The sequence below is a fragment of the Pseudophryne corroboree genome, chromosome 7 (genome assembly GCF_028390025.1).
Source record: "Pseudophryne corroboree isolate aPseCor3 chromosome 7, aPseCor3.hap2, whole genome shotgun sequence".
NCBI classification, from domain to species: domain Eukaryota; kingdom Metazoa; phylum Chordata; class Amphibia; order Anura; family Myobatrachidae; genus Pseudophryne; species Pseudophryne corroboree.
The window spans coordinates 193,215,223-193,233,757 of record NC_086450.1 but is presented as its reverse complement, the minus strand read 5'-3'; the positions used below and the strand labels follow the sequence as shown (position 1 = coordinate 193,233,757).

At 47.5% G+C, this 18,535-nt stretch overlaps 1 protein-coding gene across 1 annotated transcript in view; it reads right to left on the bottom strand.

The window, feature by feature from the left end:
• LOC134944949 (sterol 26-hydroxylase, mitochondrial-like) overlaps window positions 1-18,535 on the bottom strand; it is a 76,711-nt gene that overhangs the window by 15,295 nt on the left and 42,881 nt on the right. The window contains exons 7-8 of the mRNA XM_063933897.1: window positions 5,606-5,687; window positions 5,004-5,204 (exon numbers count right to left, since the gene is read on the bottom strand). Coding sequence (XP_063789967.1) covers window positions 5,004-5,204; window positions 5,606-5,687 — 283 coding nt within the window. The remainder of the gene's footprint in view (window positions 1-5,003; window positions 5,205-5,605; window positions 5,688-18,535) is intronic.

Genomic DNA, 18,535 nt, shown 5'->3' with positions numbered 1-18,535 from the left:
CTGCCCGTCAGCCAGCTTCCAAAACTGACAAGCCTGCCGCATGACGGGGCGGGCCTCGCTCTGGGGGATCCCAGGGTAGGGGGCCGACTTCTAGGTTTTGCCCAGGAATGGTTGAAGACTACTTCAGATGCCTGGGCGAGGGAAGTCGTCGCTCGAGGTTACGTCATACCTTTCAAGAATCGTCACCCGCAGTGGTTTTGCCTGACAGATGTGCCTCTGGATCCGGCAAAAGCAAACACGTTGCACTCAGTGATACATTCCCTCCTGGTCACAGGAGTGGTGGTACAGGTGCCTCTGGCTCAGAGAGGCAAGGGGTACTATTCCACGCTGTTTCTAGTCCCGAAACCGTACGGGTCCTTGCGGCCCATTCTCAATCTGAAGTCCATGAACAAGCATGTGTGGGTCTCCAAGTTTCGTATGGAAACTCTGCGCTCTTTTGTTCTGGCCATGGAGCCTGTGGACTATATGATCTCCCTGGACATACAGGATTTCTACCTGCATATTCCTATTGCAGTATCTCATCAACAGTCCCTGCGGTTTGCGGTGGGCAACCTGCATCACCAATTTCGGGCGTTACCCTTTGGTTTGACAAAGTAATGGCGGTCATGACAGCTACTCTCCGCCATCAAGGGGTCAGGATCCTACCGTACTTGGACGATTTGTTGATCCTGGCAAATTCCCCAGAACTTCTCCTGTGACATCTCGATCTGACGGTCCAGTGCATGAAAGCCCACGGGCAGCTGATCAACTGGAAGAAATCCTCCCTGGTTCCTGCTCGGAGCATGTTACACCTGGGAGCGTTATTGGACACTCACAACCAACAGTTGTCCCTGTCTCAAGAGAAAGTCCTGAAGCTTCAGGACAGGATTCGATGCTTCCTATCTCGTCCGCAAGTGTCAATACATTCGGCAATGCAAGTGCTGGGTCTCATGGTTTCGGCTTTCGACATGGTGGAGCATGCTCCGTTCCACTCTCGCCCTCTGCAGAAGTTAATTCTGACCAAGTGGGACGGCCTGCCTCACCGGATCAGATCTCACATGATCTCATTGTCTCCGGAGGCCCGCCTATACTGAGTTGGTGGCTGCAGGACCAACGATTGAGCAGGGGCCGTCCCTTCTGGATATCTAACTGGGTCCTTCTGATGACGGATGCCAGTCTGAGAGGTTGGGGCGTGGTGTTGGAACAACACTCTCTTCAGGGTCGGTGGACCAAGGAGGAGTCTCTGCACCCAATCAATATTCTGGAACTGCGGGCAGTGTTCAACGCGTTGACAATGGCCCAGCATCTAATTCAGAACAGACCTGTTCAAGTACAGTCGGACAACGCCACCACGGTGGCGTACATTAATTCATCAAGGCGGCACTCGAAGCCACATGGCAATGAGGGAAGTATCAAGGATTCTTCAGTGGGCAGAACGCCATCTGCCGGCCATATCAGCAGTGTTCATTCCGGGCATTCTGAACTGGGAGGCGGACTATCTCAGTCGTCAGGACGTGCACGCCGGAGAATGGAGCCTACATCCAGAGGTGTTTCAACTTCTCGTGGACAAGTGGAGCCTCCCAGATGTAGACCTGATGGCGTCTCGACACAATCACAAGGTTTCGGTCTTCGGAGCAAGGACAAGGGAACCTCAAGCAGCGTTCGTGGATTCTCTGTTAATCCCATGGAACTTTCGGCTGCTGTACGTGTTCCCTCCAGTGTCACTCCTGCCCAGAGTAATACGGAAGTTCAAGCAAGAAGGAGTAAAACTACTTCTGCTAGCTCCAGCATGTCCCAGACCACACTGGTTCTAGGATCTACAGGGCCTCTCGCTAGATTGTCCCCTTCTACTTCCACAACGGTCAGACCTCCTCGTTCAGGGCCCTTGTGTTTACCAGGACTTGGCCCGTCTGGCTTTGACGGCATGGCTCTTGAGGCTTCCGTCCTGAGGGCCAAGGGTTTTTCTGAGGCGGTCGTTCAAACTATGTTGAAGGCCGTAAGTCGGCTTCTGCTCGGATTTACCATAGGGCCTGGAATGCTAACTTTACTTGGTGTGCGTCTCACAATCCTGACGTTTTCAAGTTTAGCAAGGCCAAACTGTTGGCCTTCCTACAACAGGGCCTGGACTTAGGCCTGCGTCTGGCCTCCCTCAAAGTTCACGTTTCTGCCTTGTCTGTTTGGTTTCAGAGAAAGATTGCCACCCTACCTGATGTCCATACATTCACTCAGGGTGTGTTGCAGATTCAGCCTCCTTATGTGCCGCCTGTGGCCCCTTGGGACTTGTTGGTGGTGTTGGAGGCCTTGCAAGTGTCTCCGTTTGAGCCTTTTGCCTCTGCTGACCTTAAGTGGCTTTCCCGTAAGGTCCTTATCTTGCTGGCTATTGCTTCAGCTAGAAGGGTCTCGGACTTGGGTGCCTTGTCCTGCAAGTCTCCCTATTTGATTTTTCACCGTGACCGGGCGGTTCTTAGAACGCGGCCAGGTTATTTGCCTAAGGTGGTGTCTTCTTTCCACCTTAACCAGGAGATTGTGGTTCCAGCCTTTCATTTTCCTGAGTTGTATCCCAAAGAACGGTCTTTTGGATGTGGTACGGGCTCTCCGTATCTATGTGAAGGGAACTTCCTCCGTAAGGAAATCTGATTCTCTTTTTGTATTGTTTGCTTTTCACAAACGTGGCTGGCCTGCTTCCAAGCAGACTCTGGCCAGATGGATTAGAATGGTGATTGCACATGCTTATGTACAGGCTGGTCGCCCAGCTCCTGCTACCATTACGGCCCATTCTACTCGGTCGGTTGGACCTTCTTAGGCAGCCCACCGTGGTATGACCCTTGAACAATGTGCAAGGCGGCTACGTGGTCCTCAGGGAACACGTTTATATGCCTTCGATACCGCCGCTTCCCAGAATGCTTTCTTTGGACACCGGGTTCTTGTGCCCGCTACAGTGCATCCCCTCCCGTGAGGAACTGCTTTGGGACATCCCCGATGTAATTCCTTGTGGAGCCTAGTATACCCCGCAGCAGAAAACGAGATTTATGGTAAGAACTTACCGTTGTTAAATCTTTTTCTGCGAGGTACACTGGGCTCCACAAGGCGCCCACCCTGACGCATTTAGCTTTTTTGGGTTGGTATTGGCATAGCCGCTGACACCCTCTCCTGCGGTGAGTGTGTGGTGTATTTGGCTACGATCGGTTGTAGTCTCTGGTACCTGCTACTGCATTGGGCTGGTTAACAAAACTGAGCTCACTGGCATGGAGGCGGGGTTATAGAGGAGGCGGTGCTGTGCATCTTGGGAACAGTCAAAAGCTTTGAGCCTGTTGGTGCCTCGGATCAAGATCCTACTCTACACCACAATGTAATTCCTTGTGGAGCCCAGTGTACCTTGCAGAAAGAGATTTAACAACGGTAAGTTCTTACCATAAATCTCGTTTTTTTTTCTTAAACCATTTGTTTTTCTTTTTGCATGAATGTTTTAATAAAAAAAAAAAAGATGTTTTAATGCTTTCTAACATTAACAATCCAAAGATAATAGGCTTTGATATGATTTTTTTTTCCATCAATTAAACCATTTTTTACTGCTTATTCCTATTACATCTGAATTTGCCCCAACTCCAGAGTCCTCCTTTCTTTGTGTTGTTTGACTATACATCTGAATATATGTAGATTGATTAAACATACAAAGTTCACTCCAATATAGATGAAATTGAAAATAAGAATAATACGCTAATATTAACCACTTGCCTGGCATGGTCGCATCAGATGCGACTATGTCTGCAAGTGCTTTATCTGACCTGGTCGCACAGGTTGCGACTAGTCAGATAAACTGTTTTTCGCAGCGGCAGGGAAGAGACACTTCCCTCCGCTGCTGCTGTCAGAGGGACCGAAAGGTCCCTCTGCCTCCCCCTGTGTCTGCCGTGCTGCCGATCATTGCTGATCGGCCAGCATGGCAGGATCCCCCCCTGCAGCGTCTACAGACAATAGCAGCCGCTGGTAAGGGTAAAACAGACCCCCCCCCCCCCCCTTCCCCCCCACCCCCGTGTACCTGGCAGCTCTCCGGGACCTAAAAACTAAAGTCGCGATGTTCCGGATTGAAGTTTGGAAGTAAATATTTAAGAAAATACAAATAAAAATCTTTTTTTTTTTTTTTTATAACTAAAATCATTTTGGATAGCGTTAAATTCATGTTCTTCACCTAATTCACTCATAAAAAAAACCCGACAATTTCGGAGCGGTTTTTGGGGAAATAAATAGATAAGTGGTTAAGCATTAATCCTACTTATTATATATAATTACATAAATGTAAATAGTAATGCAAAATCACTTTTCAGAGAAACATACGCACAGGGTTAAGTATTCGCACTGGGCATGCATCTGGTATTACACGTTTTGAATGAAAACACTATTTATGTAGTATAATAGGCTTTTTTTTTTTTTTTTAAGAAGTCACGGCATAATAAAAAAAAAAATACTTTTAAAAAAACAAAAACATTTGGTTTAAATCGGCCAACCCTGACCCATTTCATACAACAGTAAAAGCATGAGGGACAGGGGCACTACAATAGCAATTAAGCATCCTCCAATGGAGTTCTTATAAAAAAAATAAATCCTCCACAACAAATTTTAAAAAACACTTACATGCTGTGCCCAGCAACAGAAAAGACTGCCCTACTTCTATAGGCCCACATTTTAAAAAAAAATGAGAACTGATTGATGAAGAGGATACAGGATGCAATCAAGTTTTAGGAGTGCATTCTCCTCTATCAGCACAGCACCCTTTATAACCTAAAGTTAAGAATATCACCCACTTTAGATTAATGAAAATTAGGTTGTTTTTTTGCAGGAATGTATTATTAGAGACTACTCATTTCTATTGTTTATTTTCACCCAAAATTGAATTGTATAAGTTTTGTGCGCTGTTGTAGTCATCGGTGCATATAATTCATTGTTTATTCATGCAATATTCTAAATAAAGGCAATATTTACTGTATTCTGACATTGCAGTCTATGAAAACAGTGTATATATAACTCACCTGTGACAGTGATAAATGCATCTCCAGTTCAGCCACCCGGCGCCCCAAACATCCCCTGACCCCAAACCCAAAGGGTATAGAGCTAAAGGGGTGATGTTTTATCCCCAAACTCCGTAGCCACCGCTGGGGAAGAAACCTGTCCGGTTCAGGGAAATTAGTCTCATCTCGGGACATCACATAGTGACATAAGACGAATAGTGTCTAAAATGAAGATGTAAATTTGGAAAGTTGTTTAGTTTTTTTTTTGTTCTTAAAGTATGGTACAATTCCTCTTGCCAGCCATTGGGGCAATTACTCGCTGTGACCTTCTCACCCACCTTACATACCAACTAACCTCTTTATACCTGCCGCTGATAGGTGTAGACATGTGTCTTTCCTTCAGTTATAGTGCTACTATACAAGACCCACTATGCCCTGTCCGCTTCTATGCTTGGTAGGGCATAGTGGGTTTTGTCTACATTCAGTAATTCACCAGCTAAAATACATCTAATCTCTGGAGAGTCAATATTACTAATAACATTCCTATTGATACAGTAGCAGCTTCATTCCCACATCCATCATTTTATACAAATGTTCTGTGCAGAGTAAACATACAGACTTACATTTTTTGGGAAAGTGTAGCCTCCAAGGACCACTTCCTTGTCCACTATTACCCTGGCATTTATTGGAACCACAGGGTACAAACTAAATTAAAACAAAATATAGGAGTAGATTGATGTTAGGTCAGATTTCTGAATGCTACTGTATTAGGCCAGAGTATCCCAACTTCCATTGCAGTCCAGGTTTTAAGAATATCCATGCTTCAATCCAGATGGTTAAAATGAATTGACCAAAGTACAAATTTAATCACTTGCACTTAAGCATGGATGCCCTTAACACTTGGACTGTAATGGCGGGGTTTGGGAACTCTGTATTAGTCAATGCTTACATTTCTGTTCTGCATTAAAATTAACTTGTCATCTACACACCCATTTTAGAGGCTATTCATTAGAATGTAGCCTATCCATTCACTCTGAGTACTGAGTATATAAGACAGACCTTTAGTCAAGCATTGCCTCAGTGATGTCACAGATTCCCTACAATTGATTAGTTTCAGAGTGGTTTAGTCCACAAAATGGCTGCCTCCACTCTCCTATGACACTACTAGCCAATACATGCATCATGCCTTAATTATGGCCTAAATGGGGTGTCTTGAACACCTCAGTCTTGTGATGCTTCATTTTATTCTGTAGACTCATTTTTATCATACATAAAGTGTCAGTATTATGATCTGGAACAATTTCTAAAATGGTTGCTGAAATATTTTTCCATCCTCCTATCTGGTGGAATCCTGCTACCAAGGAGGTTGAGTTGAAGGCAGTGGAGCTGAGGAGTTAAAATGTTAAACTCTTTATTTGAGTCTTCACTTTTGGCAGCTTGGTTAGTAATTTTACATATTTTATTAATTACACATTTTAGTAGACCCAATGCTCCTGCACAGGGCCGTAACTACGTGTGTGCCAAGTGGGCTTGGCACACAGCGCAGTTGCCCTGAGGGCGCAACGGCCAGCGGCATGTAATGAGTCAAATTGACTCATTACATGCCGCTTCTGTGTGCGCCGTGCGCCGCGCTGGAGGGAGAAGAGACCAGCGCCGGGCAGCGTTCAAGGAGGAGGAGGGAGGGGGGAGCAGGGAGCCGCAGCAGCGCTATTTGATTGGTAGTAAGCGCCGCTGCAGCATCCCCCATCTCCTTCTGTATTGGCTGCCCGGCGCTGCTATGGATGCTGGGATGCGGTTCCTTCAACCCAGCATCCACAGCAGCGCCAGGCAACCAATACGGAAGGAGAGGGGGATGCTGCAGCGGCGCTTACTACCAATCAAATAGCGCTGCTGCGGCTCCCTGATCCCCCTCCCCCCTCCTCCTTCTCATCTCACTGCCTGCACCGAGAGGGAGATGCCAGCACGAGGAGCCTGTCAGCGGGGAGAAGGTAAGTATATCCCTCTCTCTCTCTCAGGGGGACACCGTCTGCCGCAATGTGTAAAGAGGGGTCCTGGCTGCCGCAATGTGTAAAAAGGGGTCCTGGCTGCCGCAATGTGTAAAAAGGGGGACTGGCTGGGGCGGCGTGGCTTGGACAGGCATGGAGTAGCAGTGAGAAGATTTAGCTCTCCATGGAAATCCTGCTTAACTATCCGTTTCTCCCCTAACCCGTGGCTACTGTAACCTGCCAGCTGACACAAGTAACTGTACTGCACCTGCACATACCCGCACTGGTCCGGTGCGAGACGCGGCTCCCTGCATCTGACACCTCCGACGTGCCGCCCCGGCTCCCTGCCTCTCTGTCCGGGAAGACGCGTTACGGCGCTCACAACAGCGGCGGACTTGCTGTGATCCTCCGGCTGGGGGATCGAGACGGGGGAGGCTCTGACCGGCGGGCATATCGAGGCAGCACTTGCCTGAAGCCCTGCGGAGGTGCTGCGGACGGGTGAGTGCGGGCAGGAAAGCCCGCGAAAACCGCCATCTTGCAAGCTCGCACATTTCCCCCTGCACCTGATATCCTCTCTGTCCTGTGGTGCTGTACGGCGGAGTGAGCTGCGGCTGGGGCTGCCCCTCTCTCTCCCTCCTGGGCTTAATGGATATGTACAGAGAGGTTCCCTGAACTTGGTTCCTCCCCACATATATTAAGAAATATATATAGCTGCAGGGGAGGGGTGGAGGAGGAGAAAGGGAGAATACTCTCTATGAATGATTCCTGCATCTCTGCAATAGCCACACATGTGCCCATAAACTAGCTACCGTGCAGAAATACTCCCTGTACACAGAATACTCTGCAATGTGCCCATAAGCCCACTCTGCTCTACTATATTATTGTTTATCATATCTGCCTGACCCAGGTGGCCCCCTGTGCTGTCCCCATACTGATTGGAGACTTTTTTGCTGTAATATTCTCGGTGTCCTGACTCCGCGCCCAGTGCTGCAATGGTGAAAGGAGGTCAAAACGCGGCTACCGCCGCTGCGAAACTGGAGAAATATGCTAGGTCGCAGCAGCCGTCTCATTCGGCAAAGCAGGGTGACACTGACCCATCCTCGCCTGCGACAGAGGTTGGTGCCTCTGATCCCGCTGAGCGAGTTCACTCTACCCAGCAGATACTACAGGCCATTTCTGCGTCTGAACACAGGGTCACAGACAAAATTGGGCAGGTACAGGCGGACGTCTCTCTGCTTAGACAAGATCTACAGAAAATCCGGGAAAGAGTGGGTGAAACTGAACATCGGATATCGACTCTGGAAGATAATACGTCACCCCTACAGACGAAAGTGGCCGACTTGTCTACCCAAATGGTGTCTATGCAGGCTAAAATTTCCGATATAGAGGGGAGACTGCGGCGCAACAACATTCGGTTTGTTGGACTCCCCGAAAAAGCGGAGGGCACCTCCCCAGAATTATTTCTAGAAACCTGGCTTGTTAGTTTACTGGGCAGAGAAGCATTTACCCCTCAATTTGCAGTGGAAAGAGCACACAGACTCCCGCCTAGAATGCCGCCACCCGGAGCTCCGTCTAGAACATTCATTGCCCGTTTCCTACATTTTAAGGACCGTGACGCTATACTCCGTCTGGCCCGGACGCAGGGCCCTCTCCGACTGGATGGACATAATATATCCGTTTTCCCTGATTTTGCCCTGGAGGTGCAAAAGAGTAGATCACAGTTTCAGCAAATCAAACGTCAACTCCGTGACCGTAACATACAGTACTCCATGCTGTTTCCGGCCAGGCTGCGTGTGGTGTTTGATAACACCACTCATTTTTTTTCGACTCCTCAAGATGCTGCTGCATGGCTGGAACGACAGCCTCACCCTCCTCGATGATGTGTTACTGCACAATTGTTGATTTATTGCTCTCCTAATGCTAAGCCTAATTGTCTCATATTCTTATTTTGCTAGCCACACTGTGAGTGCATAAGTAATGCTTTGATGGGGTAATGTCGGGCAACCTAATATCAATGAGGGTTCTTGTGTTTTCCCCCCTTTTGTTTGATTATTACGGTTGAAGTACGCTGCTAGATATGTTTTTTCAGGGTTAGGGCACTACTTCTATCGGTATTCTATGGAGAGCCTATGCCGAAGATAGTGTAGGGGCTCTTCTTTGGGCTCTTGGTTAGGCCCCTATCCCTTAGTTTAGTTAATTTGGTGGGAGTTATGGGATCCAGGTATACCTTAAGTTTCCAAGGTGATACAGGGTGGGAGTGGGGGGGGTTAGTTTGTTTTTTTTCATGCCATCAATTTTTGTTTATGTGTGTGCTCTGTTGTGTTGCGATGTTTACGAAAGATATTGCTTTGATTTCCTCTGTTTCCAGGGACATGGGGGGACTGGGTGTCCCTACTCACGGCCTACAATGCTCTGCGACCCGGAACGGCCAGGCTCTGATATTTGTCTCTCTTTTATATCCTGCTACCCTTTTCTTGCCTACTTTATATGTCTGCTGTATCTAGGGAGCTTCGTCTGCTCAGCTGGAACGTCAGGGGTTTGAACGAAAAAATTAAGAGATCGTTGATTTTGACTCAGGTTAAAAAATACCAGGCAGACATAATTTGTCTCTCCGAAACCCATTTGGTTGGAAGTAGGGTATTGGCACTCAAGAAACCCTGGATTAGTCATGTTTACCACTCCACTTTCTCAGGTAGCGCTAGGGGTGTCTCTGTATTAATTAGAAAATCTATACAATTTCACCTAGACTCCTGTGAAACAGATCAATATGGCAGATACGTCTTTCTGCGCGCACATATTAATCGTAGATTATTCCACATATTAGCTGTCTATGTCCCCCCGCCATATAACAATGAGGTTCTGCGGCATGCTGCCCGATTTCTAGCCCAATCCCCTGCTGCCCCAGTGATATGCTTGGGGGATTTTAACAATGTGATGGATCACGCCCTGGACAGATGGAGAGAGTCGGTTGCTTCTCCCTCCCCTTCTGAATCCCCTACTCCATTTGCACGACTGGTGGGGGAATTGGGGTTGGTGGATGTATGGAGGAGTCGCAATCCCACGGCTAATCAGTTCTCCTGCCACTCCGCTACCTATCATGCCTTCTCTCGCATTGATTTGATCTTGATCTCTCCTGACTTGTCCCCTGATGTGTTGGCGGTGGACTATCTTCCTGGGGGTATATCGGATCACTCTCCTGTATCACTTACAGTTAGTGTCGGTTGGGAGCGCGGTGCAAAAATGTGGAAACTTAATCCCTTCTGGTTAACCTTATTAGGGGAGGGTGCGGATTTGGTTGATGCCTGGGAAGGGTTCCAGGTTTGTAATCTGTCTTGTACCGAGCTGGCGGTCAAACATGACGCTTTCAAAGCGTTCCAGCGGGGCTCCTTTATAAAACGAATATCTGAGGTTAAATCATCTAGTAAAAGGGAGGAAATAAGACTGGAGGCCTTGTGTCAGCAGTTGGAATCCCAATATATAGCTACACATTTACGTTCTGATGAACTGTTGTGGCGAGACGCGCAGGGAGAGTGGTCCGATTGCTTATATGAGAAGTCCAGGCGTAGACTCCTTTTTGCGGGACATGCACACTATTTTCAGGCGGAGATGAATGGCAGTTATTTAGCTTTTTTGGCTCGTTCTGAATCTACTAGAACAATGATTCAATGTGTGAGGAACTCTGACGGCCAAATGTGTTACTCGGGCTCGGCGGTGTCTGAGACATTTCGTAGTTACTATTCCTCGCTATATACATCCCGAGCCACTTACTCCACTGATCAATTGAGAGAATATTTGGCTCGGTTGGATTTGCCCTGTCTGTCCCAGGAAGACTCTGGGGCTCTAGATGCACCAATTACTCTAGAGGAGGTGAACGCTGCGATCCTGTCCCTCCCGGCGTCTAAGGCACCGGGTTGTGATGGACTTCCGGGTGAAGTTTATAAGAAATTTAGCAGCTTTTTCGCCCCCTATCTTTTACAATTATTTGACCTATTATTGGAGGGTGGGACTCTCCCTCGCTCTATGGCCGAGGCAAATATAATTGTCTTGCTGAAACCGGGAAAAGACCCCCTACGCCCCGAGTCTTACAGACCTATTTCCCTCCTCAATACGGATGTCAAGATACTGGCAAAAATCTTGGCATCTAGATTGAACTTAGTTATCACAACAATCATTCACCCAGATCAGACGGGATTTATGCCAGGTAAATCAACTGCCCAAAATTTACGTAGACTGTTTTGTCACCTACAGAGGCGCGATCTGGGGGAGTTGGACTCGGTGGTGGTGTCCCTGGATGCAGCCAAAGCATTCGACTCAGTAGAGTGGACTTATCTGTGGGGGGTACTGGAAAAGTTTGCTTTTGGCCCTCGCTTTATTAAATTTCTCCAGCTATTGTATTATTTACCTATGGCCCGTGTGACGGCCAATGGTTTCACGTCAGAGATGTTTGCGTTGGAGAGGGGCACTCGACAGGGTTGCCCCCTATCCCCTGCGCTGTTCGCAATTGCCGTGGAGCCGTTGGCCGCCTTGCTACGATCTAATGACGAGATTAGGGGTATTAAGGTTGGGGGTCATGTGGATGTTGTGGCCCTGTATGCAGACGATATGCTCCTTTTCTTACAGGACTCAGAGGGCTCCCTGCAGGCTATGCTGCGGGTAGTGGAGGAATTTGGAGTTTTTTCTGGTTTATTAATCAACTGGGATAAATCGCATATTTTTCCCTTGTCTGGCTTTCTCCCTGAAAATACCCGGGGAGTGTACCCCCTGCAGTGGACGCTGCGGTTTAAATACTTGGGTATCTGGATCACCCCTCTGGCACGCAGTTATGTGGCCCAAAATATCGACCCCATTACGATGTCATTTAAAGAGAGGGCGCATAGCTGGAAAAAACTACCACTGTCTATCCTGGGTCGGGTTAATTTATTCAAAATGATAATGCAACCAAAGTTCCTATATGCCCTACATAACTCTCCGGTCTACCTTCCGAAAAAAGTCTTCACTATAATTGAGGGCGTCATGTCCTCATTTATATGGGGTAATAAACCAGCAAGAGTCTCTATTAAAACGCTGAGTAGGTCACAACTCTCGGGGGGTGCGAGTCTTCCCAATCTGAGACTATATTACGTAGCAGCGCAAATGTCCCATCTTGGTGAGTGGACTGGAGATTCTTTGGATCCAACAATGGGGGGTCTTCTGGCTGAGCGGGTGAGGTGCTCTCCTGCTTTCTCCTTTTCTCCTCTTCAACTTCTTCTTTCTGGCCGTGCGGCTTCTGGTTTGCCTCCCTTGTTACGCCAAGCCTTGCTAATTTGGCGCTATGCACATACTATATATGGTTGGGAGGGGCAGGATGCCAGTACTCCACTATGGTTTAATAGTACGTATTCAGAGTTATACAAGATATCTCCAGATAATATTTGGATAACTAAGGGTGTAATATCTCTAAAACAACTCTACCAAGATGGAGTGCTCAAGTCTTTTCAGCAATTGAAACTCGAATTTGATATACCTAACACTGCCTTGTTTCGGTACTTTCAACTTAGACATGCTGTGCAGACCCAGTTTCCTCATGGCTCACCTCCAATTGCAGACTCACCCGTTAAGTCGTTGCTCACTTCTCTTAGTCGAAGGGGAAAAATATCTGTCATATATACTGCTTTGAATAATAAATATGGTCGCGACCATTTGAACACACTTCGCATTAAATGGGAGACTGATTTGGGACCTTTATCCCAGGAGCAGTGGATCCAGATCCTGGGCTCCATTAAATACACTACGCCATGTATACGATATAAACAAGTCTTTTTTTACATTCTGCACAGGGTGTATCGAACTCCTGTCACTATGCAGAGGGCTGGTATCAGAGATAACTCTTGCTGCCCCAGATGCCGGGAGACCGATGCCGGATTCTGGCATTTGTTATGGGACTGCCCTGCAATTTCCCTTTTTTGGCGAAAGGTATGGGGTGATATAACCATGACTGCCCCATCCCTCCCCGTACTAGACCCCGGCCTATGTCTGTTTGGATTAGATCTTGAGGAAACACACTCTGTGGTACTATACAAATATGTCCTGTGTCTCACTACGCTGGCGAGGGTTGTCATTGCCAGGGTTTGGTTCTCAGCTGACATGCCTAGGGTGGAGCAATGGAGGGCGTTGGTAAACTCAGTAATACGACACGAGAGATATATGTATAAGATAAGGGGTTCCTCCTCTCAATTTACAGAGAAATGGGACCGTTGGTGCAGCACAAGGTTGGGCAGACCGATACTGGACACTTAGTCCTTCTTTACACAGATGTCGTTTGATAAGAAACTCTCAGTGACTATAATTGACGCACACACAGAATGTTGAATTTTATCATATATAATTTTATTGATGGCAACTGCTACAGTCAATAGAATGTTGATGTTTGTTTTGAGTTATGTATAAATGTTAAAAAAACAAATAAAAAAGTACTTGATTTAAAAAAAAAAGGGGGACTGGCTGCCGCAATGTGTAAAAAGGGGGACTGGCTGCCGCAATGTGTAAAAAGGGGGACTGGCTGCCGTAATGTGTAAAAAGGGGGACTGGCTGCCGCAATGTGTAAAAAGGTGGACTGGCTGCCGCAATGTGTAAAAAGGGGGACTGGCTGCCGTAATGTGTAAAAAGGGGGCCTGGCTGCCGCAATGTGTAAAAAGGGGGACTGTCTGCTGTAATGTGTAAAAAGGGGGACGCTGTCTGCTGTAATCTATAAAAGGGGCTCTACCTGGTGTAGTGGCGCTACTGTGCAGCGTAATTTGAATAATGTAGACTACTGTGCACCGTAGTATGAATTGCTATTATTTTGTGGCCACGCCCCTTCCCCGTGAAGCCACGCCCCTATAATTTTTTCACGCGCCTACGGCGCGCACTGCTCCTATCTTACATGGGGGGCGCCACTGTCGTTTCTTGCACACAGCGCTAAAATGCCTGGTTACGGCACTGCGAGTCCTGCAGCAACTGGGCTGCTGTAAGGCTCCCCTGCACTGGATGGGAGAAGGGTCATTGTGGCTACCATTCCTGTGACCTTCATCATTTCTGAAGAAGAGAGTACAATGCAAGGGGAGCCCCTTCCCAAAAGCACTGTACTGACAGTGTAGGAGATACCATTCTGCCGACTCATTATTATTATCCTTTATATGACGCCACAAGTGATCCGCAGCGCCCATTACACAGTACATAATAAAATGAGCAAACAAGAAAACAGCACTTACAGTACAGGACAAAATAGGACAGGTATGGAAAACCCAGGGTTAGGTGCCATCAAAGGGAGTATGGAGTATAAGATAGTGTAAGTAAGAAAAGGAAAGGCACATGAGGAAAGAAGTCCCTGCTCTTGCGAGCTTACAATCATGGACCAGTATGCTGGAAATAAGTACTTTTAGAAAGATTCAGAGATGCCAGGTCTCTCCAATTTGCACAGGCAACAGCTCAGGTCAACTTTATCGAAAATCAAGATTCTGCATTTTCTTCATAGAAGATATTCAGGGTTACTTGGACCCAGAGATTCTACCTCCTTTGAAGAAAAGGAAGCCTTTGGGGGGAGGTTTCTTGATGTTGATCCTTTACAGCAGGCATTCCCAACCACGGTCCTCAAGGCACACTAACAGTGCAGGTTTTAGTGATAACCAGGCTTCAACACAGGTGACTTAATTAGTAGCTCAGTTATTTTAATTAAACCATCTGTGCTGCAGCCTGGATATCACTAAAATCTACACTGTTGGTGTAACTTGAGGATCGTGGTTGGGAATGCCTGCTTTACAGATAGTGGAGAATATCTGCCAAACGTTGAAATCACTTGGGCAGAACACTTTATACAGTGATTAACTGAGTCAACACTCTGGGGTATATTTACTAAGATTGGTAATTGTCGGGATTTGGAGGGAGATTAAACACGAATGACACTGAATGTGTAACTTTTTTTTTTTTTTATGCCTCATTTACTATGCTGTCGTATTCTGCATTGTCGTGTTTTCCGATGTCAATGTCATTCGTAATGTCTGGCAGTGTTTTACAGGAGTGATTAGTAAAACACTGCCGGACTTAACACAATGAATCCCGGCCGGATCAGTGTGATCCGTGCAGGGCTTCATTGTGTACCTTAAAAGAAGTGTGGAAAGTTTTAAAAATCCCCCAAAAAAATTGTGTGGGGTCCCCCCCCCCCCTAAGCATAACCAGCCTCTGGCTCTTTGAGCCGGTCCTGGTTGTAAAAATACGGGGGGGGGGGGGGGGAATTGACAGGGGTTCCCCCATATTTTAACAACCAGCACCGGGCTCTGCGCCTGGTCCTGGTGCAAAAAATACGGGGGACAAAAGATGTAGGGGTCCCCTGTATTTTTTACACCAGCACTTGGCTCCACTAGTCAGAGAGTTAATGCCACAGCCGGGGGACACTTTTATATTGGTCCCTGCGGCCGTGGCATTACCCCCCCCCCCCCAACCAGTCACTCCTGGCCAGGGTACCCTGGAGGAGTGGGAACCCCTTAAATCAAGGGGTCCCCCCTCCAACCACCCAAGGACCAGGGGTGAAGCCCGAGGCTGTCCCCCCCCATCCAAGGGCGGCGGATGGGAGGCTGATAGCCTTATGTGTAAAAAAAAATATTGTTTTTTGTAGCAGAACTACAAGTCCCAGCAAGCCTCCCCCGCAAGCTGGTACTTGGGGAACCACAAGTACCAGCATGCGGGGGAGAAACGGGCCCGCTGGTAGCTGTTGTTCTACTACAAAAAAAATACCCAAATAAAAACAGAACACACACACCTTGAAAGTAAAAAAAAGTTTATGAAACATACATGCACACTTACATACATACATACTTACCTATGTTGACACGAAGCAGTCGGTCCCCTTGTCCAGTAGAATCCAGGGGGACTGTAAATAAAATTATACTTACAAAAAATTCAGGTTAGATCGGTCCTCTTCTTAACAGTTATAATCCACGTACTTGAGAAAAAAAAATACAACGAAAAACCCGATCCACGCACTGAAAGGGGATCCATGTTTACACATGGAACCCCTTTCCCCATCTGGCGGGACCCCCGTGACTCCTGTCAAAGAGGGTCCCTTCAGCCACTCAGGGAGCGCCACGTCATGGCACTCTCCTGATTGGCTGTGTGCGTCTGAACTGTCAGTCAGGCTGCACACTGTAGATACAATGTAGCCCAGAGCAGCTCCATTGTATCCAATGGTGGGAACTTTGCGGTCTGCGGTAGACCGCGAGGTTAAGTGGGGTCACTCTTGTGGTTAGTAAATTCCTGAGATGACACTTTGAAGAAAAAACACCAACTCGGTCAAAATCGGGACTTTAGTAAATATACCCCTCTGTTTTCCCAGGAGAATGGTCTATGCACCTGGCGGTATTTAGTCCGCTGGTGGGATGTTGGTGTCAGCCAGAGATGTATATGATGGCCTCATAGCACAACCTCAATTCTTCTCCACATTGACACGGGATTCCCAGTTGGCCTGTGTTTTTCTCCAGCAGCTGGCCCAGCTTCCAATACTACCTCACATGATAATGAAGGCTAAGAGGGTAGTGGTTCTGGTGATTCTTGTTGCTTCATACTGACCAATAGGAGCTTGGTACTGTGACAAGCTAAGCATGCAAACAGGTTGACATTTTTGTCTTCCTCTGTGAAAATATCAGGGTACATTACTGCATCAGGACCTTCAACAGCTGGATTTAATGCAGTGACTGTTGAATCCAGGATTTCTCCGGCAGGGTCCACAGGTTATCCACAGGATAACATTGGTATATGATGACACGACAGCAGATTTGCACCAAACGGTCAAAGCTTTTGGCCTCCCAGCATGCAGCGGGCCCGTCCATATATCCCAGCCTCCTGGCTCAGGCAAATCAGTTTTTTGTTTGGTGCGGCAAGAGCCGGACCATGGTCAATGGGCTGCTGGTTTTTAGCAGCCATAAAAAATTTTATTTTATTTTTATAGTCTTACTATTTTTTTGAGCGATCTTGTCTAAAAAGCATCTTATACGTACCTTAGAAAGAGACGCTCCAACAACTCCCCGCCGGGTCACGACAACACTTACCCACGTGTACAGTGCTGTTTTGGCAGGCGTCTGTGTAGGATGTACTAGCAAGTCCAGCAGACATTACCAGGCTGTGGCCGGAGCACGGGAGAAGGTAAGGCATCGGTTCTGCTTAGCAGGGGAACACAGACACAGCAGCACTGTTTTGGGAGGAGACTATCAAACAGTCGCTAATGCAGCTGCCACCTCGGGTGCACCAGCGCTCGGCCCTAGGGATCATAGGTTCCAGGGGTAGTTTGAGGCCATGATCCCTAGGGATGAGGTCAGCAGTGGGGAGTCAGATGCTCCGTTGGTTGTCCCTCCCCCGGTTCATGACCAGTTTCCTGCCATGAACCGAGTTCCCGCTTCCGTCTGAGACGCTGTGTATCTAAAAAGGACCCAGTCGCAGTATAGGCATCTGTGTGACTGGTGCGTCAGTGTTCACTGGAGGTTTACGGGGAGAGTGTGTACACTATTAGTGTCTGTATCCACTCAGCATTCGCTAACATATGGATCAATCATGGAAGCAGGGTGAAGTCTCCCTGTATCCTACTCTCCTAAGCCAGGTGATACAGCACTTGAGGCCTAATTCAGACCTGATCGCTGCTGTACGTTTTCACACAGCAGTCGTTCAGGTCTAAACTACGCATGCGCCAGTGTCTCAGCCCTGCAATTGCCTCTGCCTGATTGACAGGCAGAGGCGGTCGCTGGCCCGGACCATTGAGGGGGGGCAGGTCGCGGTGGCTGTGTGATGTCACACGCAGCCGCTGCTGCCCTCACAGCGACGAGTAGCTCCTGCCATGACTCCTAAAGTACAAAAGCATCGCCGCTGTGCAATGCTTTTGTACTTGTGAGGGGGGGGCGAGGGGGGGGTCGGGCTTGACATGCGGGGCAGACTAGCCCTGTGCTTCGCGTCCTCCGCATGTCTGTGTGACTGACCGTAAATGTGGTAAATTCAGCACATCTATGATCAGGCCTGAATTAGGCCCAAAGTCTCCATCTACCTTTGAGTACGAATAGCTGGATAAGTGCCTGATGCACATGAGTCTGAACACTATTGCTGCTGTTTTCTTTCGCTGTGCGACTGAATACGTTTAAAACTCCTATATAAGGTAATGCAGTAATATATTATCCTACATACTTGAAAAGTATTTGTAGTTGATTATGTGCTCATATTGCTTATTATACTAATGTATAACCCGTGACTGATTGCTGGTGTGATTGCTGATTTCACTATAATACTGTCAGTTTTCTGTGTATTCCGATCCTCAATGCTGGTGCAAAGCAGGGTAGGGTCGGATTGTGTGTCACTTTAACAAATTTTAAAGTGATTAGAGTCACAAATTGTGTAGTTAACACTGTACAGTTGTGTGATTTATTTTTCATGTCTAAGAGCGGCAAGGGTGAGGAAAATACACTTTCCACAGTAGCACCAACACTCATTTCATGTTTGTTTTGCAAAGCTTGGTTAACCTCTCAGGATCTGGTTCAAAATGGATATGTGCAAATTGTTTTAGCTTTCACCGAAGCC